This window comes from Gorilla gorilla, chromosome 13 (assembly GCF_029281585.2).
Source record: "Gorilla gorilla gorilla isolate KB3781 chromosome 13, NHGRI_mGorGor1-v2.1_pri, whole genome shotgun sequence".
NCBI classification, from domain to species: domain Eukaryota; kingdom Metazoa; phylum Chordata; class Mammalia; order Primates; family Hominidae; genus Gorilla; species Gorilla gorilla.
The window spans coordinates 44906017-44921886 of NC_073237.2; the positions used below are offsets into that span (position 1 = coordinate 44906017).

At 41.9% G+C, this 15870-nt stretch overlaps 1 protein-coding gene and 1 long non-coding RNA gene across 6 annotated transcripts in view; one reads left to right on the forward strand and one right to left on the reverse strand.

Moving 5' to 3' along the window:
- SLC24A2 (solute carrier family 24 member 2) overlaps positions 1 to 15870 on the forward strand; it is a 277036-nt gene that overhangs the window by 237563 nt on the left and 23603 nt on the right. For all 4 annotated transcript variants that reach the window (XM_004047850.5, XM_019034108.4, XM_063696329.1 and 1 more), the window contains one exon: positions 2836 to 2967. In XM_004047850.5, the coding sequence (XP_004047898.1) occupies positions 2836 to 2967 (132 nt within the window). The remainder of the gene's footprint in view (positions 1 to 2835; positions 2968 to 15870) is intronic.
- The window catches only part of LOC109028399 (uncharacterized), an 85611-nt gene that overhangs the window by 9143 nt on the left and 60598 nt on the right, over positions 1 to 15870 (reverse strand). The window lies entirely within an intron of this gene.

Genomic DNA, 15870 nt, shown 5'->3' on the forward strand with positions numbered 1-15870 from the left:
AGCCTTGCTCCTGGGGTACCTCTCAAATCCACCCCAGGATTCTAGGTTCCTGTACTTCCCTGTAGCAGGACTTGGCCCCCAGGTGGCTGTGAAGTTTCCATGGAGAGCCCTGTTGGCACAGCCTGAGACATAGTCTCTTCTCCTAGTCCATTTCTGCCCTAGCAACAGCTACCTCCAATGCAGCTTTGGAAGCTGTTCAATATAGCTAATTGTTTGCATTGGACAGTAGTGTGTTTAGAGCTTATACATCTAAACAGACAATTATTATTTTCTGCTATTTGCTAGTGGCAATGCCTGCCTGGTGACTTTGGCAGATGGAGAAAGGAGCTAATCCATAGGTTATAAGCAGAAGAGTTATTGATGAAATGTCACCATCTGTTGGTGTCATTAAAATGATATGAGTCATAAAGAGTTGCTTTTGTGTTTTATCAGAAAAAGGTTAGCTTGAAGTCAAGAGAAAAGTTGCTAGATTGTGGATGGTAGTGATGAACAGAGCTAGGGGGAGGCATCAATCCCAGAATGGGGAGGAGCCTTAATGAACTCATCAGCTTGATGGGTCTTCAGGGAAGCTGACTGACCCTCTGCTAGAAAAAAAAATCATCTCTCATGTGAGATGGGGTATTTATTAAGAATGACGCAATACCCGAAGGCTCCCATGCCTATTTCTGGGGCATCTGCCAGGAGGTAAGGGGAAAGTCATTCATTTGGGTTAAACAAGAAGGATCGTATCGGAAAATATACCTGTCTCCTTAATCCACATTGGCCCCATGACACAAAGATTATTCACGTAGCTAGCTGACACCTTGGGAGGCTGGTGAGCCCAATAGGGAATGATAGTCTCTACACCTGCTATATCCACAAGGAAGAGACAGAGGTGGCATAGAATAGGGACCAGAGCCAGCACACCAAGCTTCCACCAAAGATGGGAGGCCTCAGGATGGAAGAAAGAAAGCAATGGATGGAATAATATGTGAATTGCATAGAAAGAAATAGGGAGTGTGAGGTGTATATTTAAAAAGGATCCAGGGTACCAAAATAAACTGTGCCAACTTCCTGATGCTGCCTTATTATTATACCTAATCCCTTTAATTCCACCATATTTGCTGTTTACAAATTCTTTTACGCACTGCCAAGGACATATACCCAAAGCAGAAGAACCTGTTGTTACTAACCCTTTTCAACATGGCTTCACATCCCTTTTTTAAATGATTATTTCAAATTGTAACTCCTAGGGAGAGTTGAAGAGATTGTATAAACCACTATACACACTTTCTGCAGTACCTCAGGTTTGCCAGATAAATAAACAAGACATAGCATTGCTGCGAGCCCGGCCTCTCACCCAGCCCTGACCTCTCCTCAAGGCCAGCTGACCTGAGCCTGCCCCTCATGCCACCTCTGTAGGGACACAGGTGCTGGAGGGGGGCACTGTTACTGTTTGAAAAGTGTGTGGTGCTGGAAGCAAGAGCCCCAGGGGTAGGAGCTTTCTAAAGTTATTTATATGGTCTCAAAAGGAAGCATCAGTGGAAAAGTTCCTGTTGATATTTTTAGATCTGATGCGTGGTCCACTGCTGCACTTTGATTTTTAAACAAGCAGGGAAGGGAGTGATTGATGATGTCTACAGTGCTGTTTTGGAAGTATTGAGGGCTCAGCTGACAGGCTAATGGTCACCCCCTGCTGGGCCCAGACCCTCCCTCCATCTCTTCTAGCCCTGACTTCAGAAGCTACTGACTTCAGTGGCTGACAAATAAAACGCTGGCCATTGGCTGCCAAGTCAGAGACTCTGAAGTTTGTTCCCTGGCTCCGACACCCTGTGCAGGTTCACTGTCTTGCTTGACTTCTATTTTCTGTTTCTGAGGACTGAGACATATGTTTGCATAAGTCGTCTTTGGCTGTAAGTACAATGGTTTAGAATTTAGCTGTGGTTAACCAGGTGACCAACTCACAACCTGAGAAGGGTGTGGGGGTGACAGGGAGAAATGAAGAGAGGTCGGTCAATGGGTACAAACTTACAGTTAGATAGAAGAAATCAGTTCTAATGTTCCTTAGGAGACTAGGGTGACCATAGCTAGCAACAACACACTATATATTCCAAAGCTAGAAGAGAGGGCTTGGAATGTTACCACACATAGAAATGATAAACACTCAAGGTGATGGAGGCCCCAAATACCCTGACTTGATCATTACACATTCAATACATGTAAAAAATACATGTACCCCATAAATACGTAAAATATCAATGAAAGAAAAAAACTCACAACTACACAAAAATCGATGCACTTAGCTATTCCAAGGCCAGTGGGAAGTTAATCTCTCTTAGTAGTATTACTGAATTGTTTCTGTGGTTACTTTCATTTGCCTGATGAAAATCAATGTTCCAAAAAAAAGAGAAAAAGAAATATTTTTTATCAGTGCTCTCCTTCCCAAGGAGCCTGAAGCTTGTGACTCTGTCTTCAAGGAAAAGGAAAGATGGGGAGATGGTGGTCATCAAGTCTTTTCCTCCACAGATATAGTTTGTTATAAGAAGCTCGTGAATTGTAGTTGTAGCCCACTCCAGTTGAATAATCAGTTGATGAACATGAGAAACTGAAGAGCATTCAAGGAGAGAAAATTCTTACGTGCTCATGGCTGGACAATGTATTATTTGTTCCTAGGACTCAGACTGTGACAAATGAGGTTTATCTTACAAACCTCAAAAACACATATATGAAGCTACTGGAACGAGTCCAGAAAACTGATAAGACATGGAGCTTCCCCTTTGTTCTGTGCTCCTGCTGTTGTGCCTGTGTACATTTAATTTTTTTGTTTGTTTAATTTTACCTCTTTTTCTACCACAGACCGCTGATGAGGAGGAGGACCAGCCTCTCAGCCTTGCCTGGCCTTCTGAAACCCGCAAGCAAGTCACGTTTCTGATTGTTTTCCCCATAGTGTTTCCTCTCTGGATTACCTTACCTGACGTTCGCAAACCTGTAAGTAAAGCATTTTAAAAATAGTTCCCTTGTAAAACGTATGGTACATAACAGGGTGCATAGTCTGCTTCGGTTTGTGTTAAAAGGAAAAAGGAAGTACACTTGTATCAAAATCTCACATATACCCCATAAATAGGTACAACTATTATGTAACAAAAAAAAGTTTTTAAGTTTAAGGAAAAAGAGAAAGTGACATTAAGAATATACAAATTTCTCTGAGCAGACACACAATCACACTGATTGTTCAGGTTATCAAATCTGCATAACAAACTACCCCAAAACTTAGTGGTGTGAAACAACCATCATTTTAGTCTTTTCTTGGATCCTGTCGATCAGGAATTTGAATAGGGCATATTGTGGATGGCTTGTCTCTGCTCCATTATGTCTGTGGCTTCAAGTAGGAAGACTTGAAGGGTTATGTGTATCTCATCTTGGGGCTACCATCATCTGGAGGCTTCTTTGCCATTTCTGGCACCTGGGCAGAAATGATTCAAAGGCTAGGCTCAGCTGGGACTGTCTACTGGAATGCCTAAACATGGCCTCTTCATGTGACTTGGGCTTCCTCACAGCATGGTGGCCTCAGGATAGTGAAATGTTTTACATAAGAGGTCAGTCAGGACTCCAAGAGTGAATGTTGCAGTGACAGAAGGCAGAAACTGCATGGTCTATGATGATTCAGTCCCAGAAGTTACATAGATTCACTTCTGCTATGCCCTATTGACCAAAGCAGTCATAAGTGTGTCTTGATTAAAGGGGGAGGAAACAAAAAGTCTACCTAGAATACGTCAGTGTCATATAGCATATCACTCTCCTGTTGGGAAGAGTGTCAAAGAATTTGCAACCATGTTTTAAAACCACCACAGCGTTTGTCTCTGAAAAGGTAAGAAGGGCAACCGAAGGTCTGAAGCAGGAAGGTTACTCACATTTTCTTGAACATTCTTGTGACTATCATTACTTTAATCGACTATGTTTACTATCATTACTTTAATCGATTTTATTATCTACCATTATCACATACTGGGTGCTCCGAACACAACAACATCAGCAAAGTACAACCTGAGTATAGACCAAATCAAGAGAATACAGCCACCCACTGTTGTTGAAGTGAGTTCTTGGGCCATTGCCCCAGAGGTGAAAGAACTAATGAGAGAGAAGGAGAAACAGCTCTACTTCTTAGTATAGCACCACACACACAAACTCATTCAACAAAACTGTATACCTAATATGCATCAGATTCTGCACTAAATGTTCCTCGTGAGAGTCTCATTTCTGTTTGGAACAGCACACAGTATACTCGGAAATACAGTCCATCCCAGGGCTGGCCCTTGTGGGGAGCAATGAGAGAAGCCCCAGTGGCTACCCTGGCCATGCTGCAGGGGCTGACTCTCAAAGGGGGACTGCACAGGGAGGAGAGCATTGTGGACAGCTCCATTTTCTTGTTATGTGCATCAGCCAGGGCAGTCGTCATAACCCACATAACAACTGCCTTGATTGATTCCTGTTGGTTTGCCGCAGTTGCCAATCAGGAGACTTTGATCTTGTCTAATACCTTCTTGATCTTTCAACTCAGATTGGCAAGAGGATGAACATTTTGCCAGCCTTTATTCTAAAAGTCCTCCCCAACCCTGAGAGCCCAAGGCCTTGAATTATTGGCCCACAGTAAACTATATTATGTAATTTCAGGAAACATCTAGGGTAGGAATATGTATATTGTTGGCATAAGTAGAAAGAAACTTAGGCACAAAGAAGTTAACTAATTTATACCTGGTCATTTCCTAGAAGGTAGGGCTGAGATCCAGAACCAGGTCTATGTGACCACATGGCTTGGGCTTTGCTTCATATTTAGTGATGCCAGAAAGTAGGAAAAAAAATCATTTAAAAAAAAATCATTTCTAAAAGCACTTGGAATACAATATTTTGACAACTTCCAGCATAATTTATCATAAGTCTTCAAGAGCTCCTTCATTTGAAAAAGACAGAAAAAAAACCCCATCCCATTACCTTGGCCCTTAAATAATGCAGCCTAGTAGAAAGCCATGTCTTGTCAAGTAGACAACAAGAAAGGACTTCTTGTACGGACTCCCAGCAGTATAGGTTTCCTGGTAAAGGATGCATGACACAGGTGTGGCTCACTTAAAGCAATATTTAAGTTTCTTTATTCAAGATACCATTTTACAGCATCTGCACTATGCAAAGGCCTGGCTTCCTGAAAACCCACAACCAAATAGCTGAATGTGTTTGATTTTTCTTGGCTCACACCACACTGACATTTCTAAGATATGCTTGCATTGTCTCTCCGCTCTCTCTCTGTCTGTCTCTCTCTCTCTTGCTCTGCTGTTTAGTCCAGTGCTTTTGTGTGGCCCTAGGGAGGAAAATCAGGGAGACAGATACAGTTTTCTAAATTCCCAAAAGGGGCCTCATGTGGTGTGGCCCCCAGAAGATGGGGGCAGATTGGTTGATGAGAGGATGTTTGCACACAACCATTGAGGCACTCAGGAAGATGTGCAGGAATAGGGAGGAAGATGCCAGTAAGTCAAGGCCCTTGACTCTCAGAATTGGGAGGAACTCTCAGAGAAAGGGCTGGCAAAGTGTTTATCCTGTTGGTAATCCTAGTTGAAATGTCAAAGAAGCTGTTAGGGAAGATCAAAAGCTCCCAACTTCCTAACTGGTAACTTTTGGAAAACCAACAAAAATCAATCAAGGCAGTCGTTACCTGGGTCATGACAACTGCTCTGGCTGATGCCACAATCCGGAGAGGCACAGAGCAAGAAAGCAGAGCTGTCCCCAGTCCACTGCTCCCTGTGCAGTCCCCCTCTGAGAGCCAGCACCTGCAGAATGGGCAGGGTAGCCAGCGGGGCTTTACCTCATTGCTCCCCCAAGTGCTAGCCCTGGAATGGACTGGATTTCTTTTGTTTTTCTGAGTAGTCTGTGCTATTCCAAGCAGAAATAAGACTCTTATGAAGAACACTTTGGTTTTTTTCAACTTCCTTCACAAATATTTATTGAGCACCTATTATGTGCCAAACACTGGGCCTTGGCCAGTGCTTAAGAGACATAAAGACAGGATTGCTGGCAAGATGGCCAAATAGGAACAGCTCCAGTATGCAGCTCCCAGCGAGATCACCACAGAAGGCAGGTGATTTCCACATTTCCAGCTAAGGTGGAGTGTGGGGTGTCGCCTCACCCAGGAAGTGCAAGGGGTCAGGAAATTCTCTCCCCTACCCAAGGGAAGCTGTGAGGGACTGTGCCATGAGGAACAGTGCACTCTGGCCCAGACACTGTGCTTTTCCCACAGTCTTTGCAACCCACAGACGAGAAGATTCCCTCCAGTGCCTATGTCACCAGGGCCCTGGGTTTCAGGCACAAAACTGGGTAGCCATTCGGACAGACACTGAGCTAGCTGCAGGAGTTTTTTTTTTTTTTTTTTTTCATACCTCAGTGGTGCCAGAACACTAGTGAGACAGAACCGTTCACTTCCCTGGAAAGGGGGCCGAAGGCAGGGAGCCAAGTGGTCTGGCTTGGTGGGTCCAACCCCCACGGAGTCCAGCAAGCTAAGATCCACAACTTGAAGTTCTTGCTGCCAGCACAACAGTCTGAGGTCAACCTGGGATGCTCGAGCTTGGTGGGGGAAGGGGTGTCAACCAGTGCTGAGGCTTAAGTAGGCAGTTTTACCCTCACAGTGTAAACAAAGCCACCGGGAAGTTCAAACTGGGTAGAGCCCACTGCAGCTCAGCAAGGCCTCTGTGGCCAGACTGCTTCTATAGATTCCTCCTCTCTGGCAAGGGCATCACTGAAAAAAAAAGGCAGTACCCCCAGACATATAGATAAAACCCCCATCTCCCTGGGACAGAGCACCTGGGGGAAGGGGCAGTTGTAGGTGCAGCTTCAGCAGACTTAAACGTCCCTGCCTACTGGCTCTGAAGAGAGCACAACGTTCAAGCTCTGCTAAGGATCAGACTGCCTCAAGTGGGTCCCTGACACCCATGTATACTGACTGGGAGACACCTCCCAGTAGGGGCCAACAGACCTACCTCATATGGGAGAGCTCTGGCTGGCATCTGGCAGGTGCCCATATGGGACAAAGGTTCCAGAGGAAAGAACATGCAGCAGTCTTTGCTGTTCTGCAGCCTCCTCTGGTGATACCCAGGCAAACAGGGTCTGGAGTGGACCTCCAGCAAACTCCAGCAGACCTGCAGCACAGGGGCCTGTTAGAAGGAAAACTAGGCCAGGCTCAGTGGCTCACGCCTGTAATCCCAGCACTCTGGGAGGCCGAGGAGGGTGGATCACGAGGTCGGGAGATTGAGACCGTCCTGGCTAACACAGTGAAACCCGTCTCTAGTAAAAACACAAAAAATTAGCCAGGCGTGGTGGTGGGTGCCTGTAGTCCCAGCTACTCGGGAGGCTGAGGCGGGAGAATGGCATGAACCCAGGAGGTGGAGCTTGCAGTGAGCCGTGATCGCACCACTGCACTCCAGCGTAAGCGACAGAATGAGACTCCGTCACAAAAAAAAAGAAAAAAAACTAAAAAATAGGAATAGCACATCCACTCAGAGACCCCATCCGAAGGTCACTGACTACAAAGACCGAAGGTAGATAAATTCACTAAGATGGGGAGAAACCTGCACAAAAAGGCTGAAAATTCCAAAAACCTGAACACCTCTTCTCAAGGATGACAACTCCTCACCAGCAATGGAACAAAAGTGGATGGAGAATGAGTTTGATGACTCGACAGAAGTAAGCTTCAAAAAGTGGGTAATAACAAACTCCTCTGAGCTAAAGGAGCATGTTCTAACCCAATGCAAGGAAGCTAAGAACCTTGAAAAAAGGTTACACAAATTGCTAACTGGAATAACCAGTTTAGAGAAGAACATAAATGACCTGATGGAGCTGAAAAACACAGCATGAGAATTCTGTGAAGCATACACAACTATAAATAGCTGAATCGATCAAGCAGAAGAAAGGATATCAGAAAGTGAAGATCAACTTAATGAAATGAAGTGACAAGACAAGATTAGAGAAAAAAGGATGAAAGGGATCAAACAAAGCCTCCAAGAAATATGGGACTATGTGAAAAGATCAATTCTACCTCTGATTGGTGTACCTGAAAGTGATGGAGAGAATGGAACCAAGTTGGAAAACACTCTTCGAGATATCATCCAGGAGAACTTCCCCAACCTAGCAAGACAGGCCAACGTTCAAATTCAGGAAATACAGAGAACACCACAAAGATACTCCTTGAGAAGAGCAACCCCAAGACACATAATCGTCAGATTCACCAAGGTTGAAATGAAGGAAAAAATGTTAAGGGCAGCCAGAGAGAAAGGTCAGGTTACCCACAAAGGGAAGCCCATCAGACCAACAGCAGATCTGTCTGCAGAAACCTTACAAGCTAGAAGAGAGTGGGGGCCAATATTCAACATTCTTAAAAGAATTTTCAACCCAGAATTTCATATCCAGGCAAACTCAGTTTCATAAGTGAAGGAGAAATAAAATCCTTTACAGACAAGCAAATGCCAAGAGATTTTGTCACCACCAGGCTTGCCTTACAAGAGCTCCTGAAGGAAGCACTAAACATGGAGAGGAACAACTGGAACCAGCCACTGCAAAAACATACCAAATTGTAAAGACCATCAACACTATAAAGAAACAACATCAACTAACAGGCAAAATAACCAGTTAGCATCATAATGACACAATCAAATTCACACATAACAATATGAACCTTAAATGTAAATGCGATAAATTCCCTAATTAAAAGACAAAGACTGGCAAATTGGATAGAGTCAAGACCCATCAGTGTGCTGTATTCAGGAGACCCACCTCACATGCAGAGATAAACATAGGCTTAAAATAAAGGGATGGAGGAAGATTTACCAAGCAAATGGAAAGCAAAAAAAAATAAAAAGCAGGGGTTGCAATCCTAGTCTCTGACAAAACAGACTTTAAACCAACAAAGATCAAAAGAGAAAGAAGGCCATTACATAATGGTAAAGGGATCAATGCAACAAGAAGAGCCAACTATCCTAAATATATATGCACCCAATTCAGGAGCATCCAAGTTCATAAGGCAAGTTCTTAGAGATCTACAAAGAGACTTACACTCCCGCACAATAATAGTGGGAGATTTAATACCCCACTGTCAATATTAGATAGATCAATGAGACAGAAAATTAGCAAGGATATCCAGGACTTGAACTCAGCTCTGGACCAAGCAGACCTAATAAACATCTACAGAACTCTCTACCCCAAATCAGCAGAATATACATTCTTCTCAGCACCTCATTGCACTTATTCTAAAATGGACCATATAATTGGAAGTAAAACACTCCTCAGCAAATACAAAAGAATGGAAATCATAACAAACAGTCTCTCAGACCACAGTGCAATCAAATTAGAACTCAGGATTAAGAAACTCACTCAAAACTGCACAACTACATGGAAATTGAACAACATGCTCCTGAATGACGACTGGGTAAAAAACGAAATGAAGGCAGAAATAAAGATGTTCTTTGAAACCAATGAGAACTAACAACACAACGTACAATCTCTGGGACACATTTAAAGCAGTGTGTAGAGGGAAATTTATAGCACTAAATGCCCACAAGATCTAAAATCAACACCCTAACATCAAAATTAAAAGAACTAGAGAAGCAAGAGCAAACAAATTCAAAAGCTAGCAGAAGACAAGAAATAACTAAGATCAGAGCAGAAGTGAAGGAGATAGAGACATGAAAAACCCTTCAAAAAAAAAAAAAATCAATCCAGAAGCTGGTTTCTTGAAAAGATCAAAAAATGTATAGACTGCTAGCCAGACTAATAAAGAAAAGAGAGAAGAATCAAATGGATGTAATAAAAAATGATAAAGGGGATATCACCACTGATCCCACAGAAATACAAACTACCATCAGAGAATACTATAAACACCTCTATGCAAATAAACTAGAAAATCTAGAAGAAATGGATAAATTCCTGGACACATACACCCTCCCAAGACTAAACCAGGAAGAAGTCGAATCCCTGAATAGACCAATAACAACTTCTGAAATTGAGGCAGTAATTAATAGCCTACCAAAGTCCAGAACCAGATGAATTAACAGCCAAATTCTACCAGAGGTACAAAGAGGAGCTTGTACCATTCCTTCTGAAACTATTTCAAACAATAGAAAAAGAGGGGATCCTCCCTAACTCATTTTACAAGGCCAGCATCATCCTGATACCAAAACCTGCCAGAGACACAACAAAAAAAGAAAATTTCAGGCCAGTATCCCTGATGAACATCAATGCGAAAATCCCCAATAAAATACTGGCAAACCAAATCCAGCAGCACATCAAAAAGCTTATGCACCACCACCAAGTTGGCTTCATCCCTGAGATGCAAGGCTGGTTCAACATACGCAAATCAATAAATGTAATCCATCACATACACAGAACCAATGACAAAAAGCACGATTATCTCAATAGATGCAGAAAAGTCCTCCAACAAAAATTCAACACCCTTCATGGTAAAAAAATTCTCAATAAACTAGGCATTGATTGAACGTATCTCAATAAGAGCTGTTTATGGCAAACGCATAGCCAATATCGTACTGAATGGGCAAAAACTGGAAGCATTCCTTTTGAAAACTGGCACAAGACAAGGATGCCCTCTCTCATCACTCCTATTCAATATAGTATTGGAAGTTCTGGCCAGGGCAATCAGGCAAGAGAAAGAAACAAAGGGTGTTCAATTAGGAAAAGAGGAAGTCAAATTATCTGTTTGCAGATGACATGTATATTTAGAAAACTCTATTGTCCCAGCTCAAAATCTCCTTAAGCTAATAGGCAACTTCAGCAACTCAGGATACAATCTCAATGTGCAAAAAATCACAAGCATTCATATACACCAATAAAAGACAAACAGAGAGCCAAATCATGAGTGAACTCTCATTCACAACTGCTACAAAGAGAATAAAATGCCTAGGAATCCAACTTACAAGGGATGTGAAGGACCTCTTCAAGGAGAACTGCAAACCACTGCTCAAGGAAATAAGAGGGGACACAAATAAATGGAAAAACATGCCTGCTCATGGATAGGAAGAATCAGTATCATGAAAATAGCCATACTGTCCAAAGTAATTTATAGATTCAATGCTGTCCCCATCAAGCTACCATTGACTTTCTTCACAGAATTGGAAAAACTACTTTAAAGTTCATATGGAACCAAAAAAGAGCCTGCATAGCCAAGGCAATCCTAAGCAAAGAACAAAGCTGGAGGCATCACACTACCTGACTTCAAACTAAGCTACCATAACCAAAACAGCATGGTACTGGTACCAAAACAGGTATATAGACCAATGGAACAGAACAGAGGCCTCAGAAATAACACCACACATCTACAATCATCTAATCTTTGACAAACCTGACAAAAACAAGCAATGGGGAAAGGATTCCCTATTTAATCAATGGTGCTGGGAAAATTGGCTAGTCATATGCAGAAAACTTAAACCGGACCCTTTCCTTACACCTTATACAAAAATTAACTCAAGATGGATTAAAGAGTCCACCGTAAGACCTAAAACCATAAAAATCCTAGAAGAAAACCTAGGCAATACCATTCTGGACATAGGCATTGGGAAAGACTTCATGTCTAAAACACCAAAAGCAATGGCAACAAAAGCCAAAATTGGCAACTGGGATCTCACTAAACTAAAGAGCTTCTGCACAGCAAAAGGAACTACCATTAGAGTGAATAGGCAACCTACAGAATGGGAGAAAAATTTTGCCATCTATCCATCTGACAAAGGGCTAATATCCAGAATCTACAAAGAACTTAAATTTACAAGAAAAAAACAACCCCATCAAAAAGTGGGCAAAGGATATGAACAGACACTTCTCAAAAGATGACATTTATGCAGCCAGCAAACATATGAAAAAAAAGCTCATCATCACTGGTCATTAGAGAAATGCAAATCAAAACCACAATGAGATACCATCTCATACCAGTTAGAATGGTGATCATTAAAAAGTCAGGAAACAACAGGTGCTGGAGAGGATGTGGATAAATAGGAACACTTTTACACTGTTGGTGGGGGTGTAAGTTAGTTCAACCATTGTGGAAGACAGTGTGGCAATTCCTCAAGGATCTAGAATTAGAAATACCATTTGACCCAGCAATCTCATTACTGGGTATATACCCAAAGGATTATAAATCATTCTACTATAAAGACACATGCACACGTATGTTTATTGTGGCACTATTCACAATAGCAAAGACTTGGAACCAACCCAAATGTCCATCAGTGATGGACTGGATAAAGAAAATGTGCCACATATACACCATGGAGTACTATACAGCCATAAAAAAGGATGAGTTCATGTCCTTTGCAGGGACATGGATGAAGCTGGAAACTATCATTGTCAGCAAACTAACACAAGAACAGAAAACTAAACACCGCATTTTTTCACTCATAAGTGGGAGTTGAACAATGAGATAACATGGACTCGGGGAGGGGATCATCACACACTGGGGCATGTCAGGGGGTGGGGGGCTAGGGGAGGGAGAACATTAGGACAAATATCTAATGTAGGTGACAGGTTGATGGGTGCAGCAAACCACCATGGCACATGTATACCTAAGTAACAAAGCTGCACATTCTGCACATGTACCCAAGAACTTAAAGTGTATTTAAAAAAAGAGATATAAAGACAAAAAACGTACAATTTATACTGTTAAGGCACTCTAAGTCTAGTAAAGGAAACCAGGCATGGCCACATATAACCACAGAGCAAGACTTTACAGCTGTATTAGTGAGAGAAGCTGGATTTGAACCCAAGTCCCCTGACTCCAGATCATTTTCATTCTACCACATTGACTGTGATGGGTTTTCCCCCCACAGCTGATTAGCTGTACAACATTAGGAAAAGCACTTCTCAACTCTGGACCCAATTTTTTCCCCTCTGTGAATAAACGGTCGGAAGGTTTCTAGATTCCCTGCCAGCCATGACATTCTGTGATTAAGGAAAGCATGAGATAACCATCAAAAAGCTACTGCACATTTAAAGTGATCCTACATCCCAGTTTACCCAGGACGGTCCCAGTTTATTCACAAAGCATATTGGTTTGGAAGATATATGGGTGTATTCTGCATATACAATATGCCAAATGAAAGAAACCATGCCAGTTGACACAAAAGCCAGTAAGTGATCATGCTTAGTTAGAAGATTTCTGTTAGATTTGACCTTGTATCAGTTATCTTTTGCTTTGTAACATACCACCCCAACCTAGTGGCTTAATACAAGACATTTTTTAGCCCATAATTCTGTGAATTGGCAATTTGGGTTGTGCTCAGCTGGACAGTTCAGCTGCTGGTCTTAGTGGTGCTCAGTTAATGGCTGGGAACTGGTTGGTACAGGGCTATTGCAGCTGGAACAGCTTGTCTCTCCTCCACATACTCTCTTATCTCAAAGCAGGCTAGCCTGGACTTAGTCACATAATGGCAAAGTGCCAAGAGCGGCAAGTATGAAAGCTATAAAGCCCTCTTGAGATCTAGTTTGAAATTTGCACGCTGTCAACTTCCAATACATTCTATTGGTCAAAGCAAGTCATAAGGCCAGCCCAGGTTCGAGGAGTGGAAAAATAGACCTCACCTCTTGATGAGAGGAGCAGCAAAGTATTGTGCCCATTTTTGCAGTCCACCATAGAACTCATGTGCTTCCACAAGGACCTCTTGAGAAAATACAGAGGGAGAGGAAACAGAGGGGAAAAATTAACTAATACATATTTGCCCCTCCTTAGGGCCTGGCAGCTCTGCCTCTTCCATGGATTTTGATTGCCCAAGAAGATGAACATACCAAACCTTGACAGTAATTACAAGGAAAACATGATTTTTTTTGTGTATACTTATAGTTTCAGAGTATATAGGACTCCCACTAGCTTTTATTTCTGCTTCATTTATATGCAAATTGTATGACAGTGTTTGTTGAACCATGCATAATTTCAGCTCACATAATTAATATGGGCTTTACACTTACAGTTTTATTAATGGCTTTGTTTCCAAGGTAAAAGAACTAAAATATAAACTTCAATTTGGACCAAGTCTTTGATGAAAATTGAAAATAAAATAAGGACCCAAAAAGTTATCTTCTCTCATGACTAAGATAGATACTCCTGCAAAACAAGAATGCATCTAATGAGATATGAAAACATGACCCATTAGAACTAGGAAGGAACCTGAGAACCCAGCTAGATGTTTGCAATTTCTATTATTCATTGATTCATCAAGTATCTATTCAGTGTCTACTATGTGCCAAGCAAGGTCTAACAAGGATAAAGTAATTGAGACCCATAGAGGTTTGGTGACTTATTCAAGCACACCCAGCTAGAAAGATGCAAAGCCAAGACTCTGGGCCAGATCTTCACAGTCATGTTCACTTCCCCAATTATCAGTTTCTTTATCTCTTAAAAACTAAAATGAGAATAATACAGTTGGGCTCTTCATATCTGCAGGCTCTGCATTCAAACAATCACAGATTGAAAATATTCAGGAAAAAAATTTTAATACAACAGTAAAAAATACAGATAAAAACAATACAATTTAACAACTGTTTACATAGCATTTACATTCTATTCGGCCTCAAATAATTTAGAGCTGATTTAAAGTATATGGGAGTCAGGTGAGGTGTCTCACACCTGTAGTCCCAGCACTTTGGGAAGCCGAGGCAGGAGGATCATCTGAGGTTGGGAGTTCGAGACCAGCCTGACCAACATAGAGAAACCCTGTCTCTACTAAAAATACAAAAAATTAGCCGGGCATGGTGGCACATCCCTGTAATCCCATGCCTGTAAACCCTACCGCAGGAGGCTGAGGTAGGAGAAACGCTTGAACCCACAAGGTGGAGGTTACGGTGAGCCAAGATCGCACCACTGCACTCCAGCCTGGGCAACAACAGCAAAACTGTGTCAAACAAACAAATAAATAAATAAAGTATATGGGATGATTCACAAAGTTTATATGTAAATACTCCACCATTTCATATTACAGATTTGGGCATCTGCAGATTTTGGTATCCTCAGGGGTGGTGGAACCCTCATGAATACAAGGGCATGACTATATTGTCTAATAACAAATATAATTATCTGAGCACTTATGTGCGAGGTACTTTGCTAGACATTTTATGTACATGAAGTCCTCAAAACAACTAGATGTTATTTCTCCCATTTTACAGATGAAGAAACCTAAGCTTAAAGAGATTAAATAATTTGTCTCAGGTCAGTCACATTGCTGGTAATTTGTGAGCAGAGATTTCAATGCCAGTCATATTAATCCAGAGACCACACTTTAAATCTTTAGTAGGATTTGCGGGGTGGGGGGGTCTTCGTTAAATATATGTCCCAGAACCTTACACAGAGTAGATGCTGAGTGAATATTTGTTGCATTTAAATCAGTAAGGATATAGCTAATTTGTACAACCAGCTAATGTCCAGCAACTTTTTCCAAGCCAAGCCGATATCACTCTGATGTACCAAAAGCTTCTAATGAGAGAATCCACTGTCAATTATATAAGTAAACCACAACATGGGAACAAAATGGCCAGCACATGGATGCAATTTGCTTATTTGCTAATTAGTATGAGGTCCATCCCAGCAGATGGCAGGATGAACCCCCATTACTATAACCATAAATTGTCATGTTAGACCTTGGCTCCAAGAGCTATTTTCTTCCTTCCAGTGACACTGGTAACTAAATGACTGTACAGTTGCTACTGGGCAGAGATGTCTGGAATGAGACCATGCTGTCCAAGTAAGGGGAATGGTCCAAGAAAAATGAAAGAAGTGATTACCTGGGTTGTGAAAATGGAAATGGTAAAGTAGTTCAACAGTTGGGAAACACTTAGCCCAACTGCTGATGCATGAAACGTTGATAC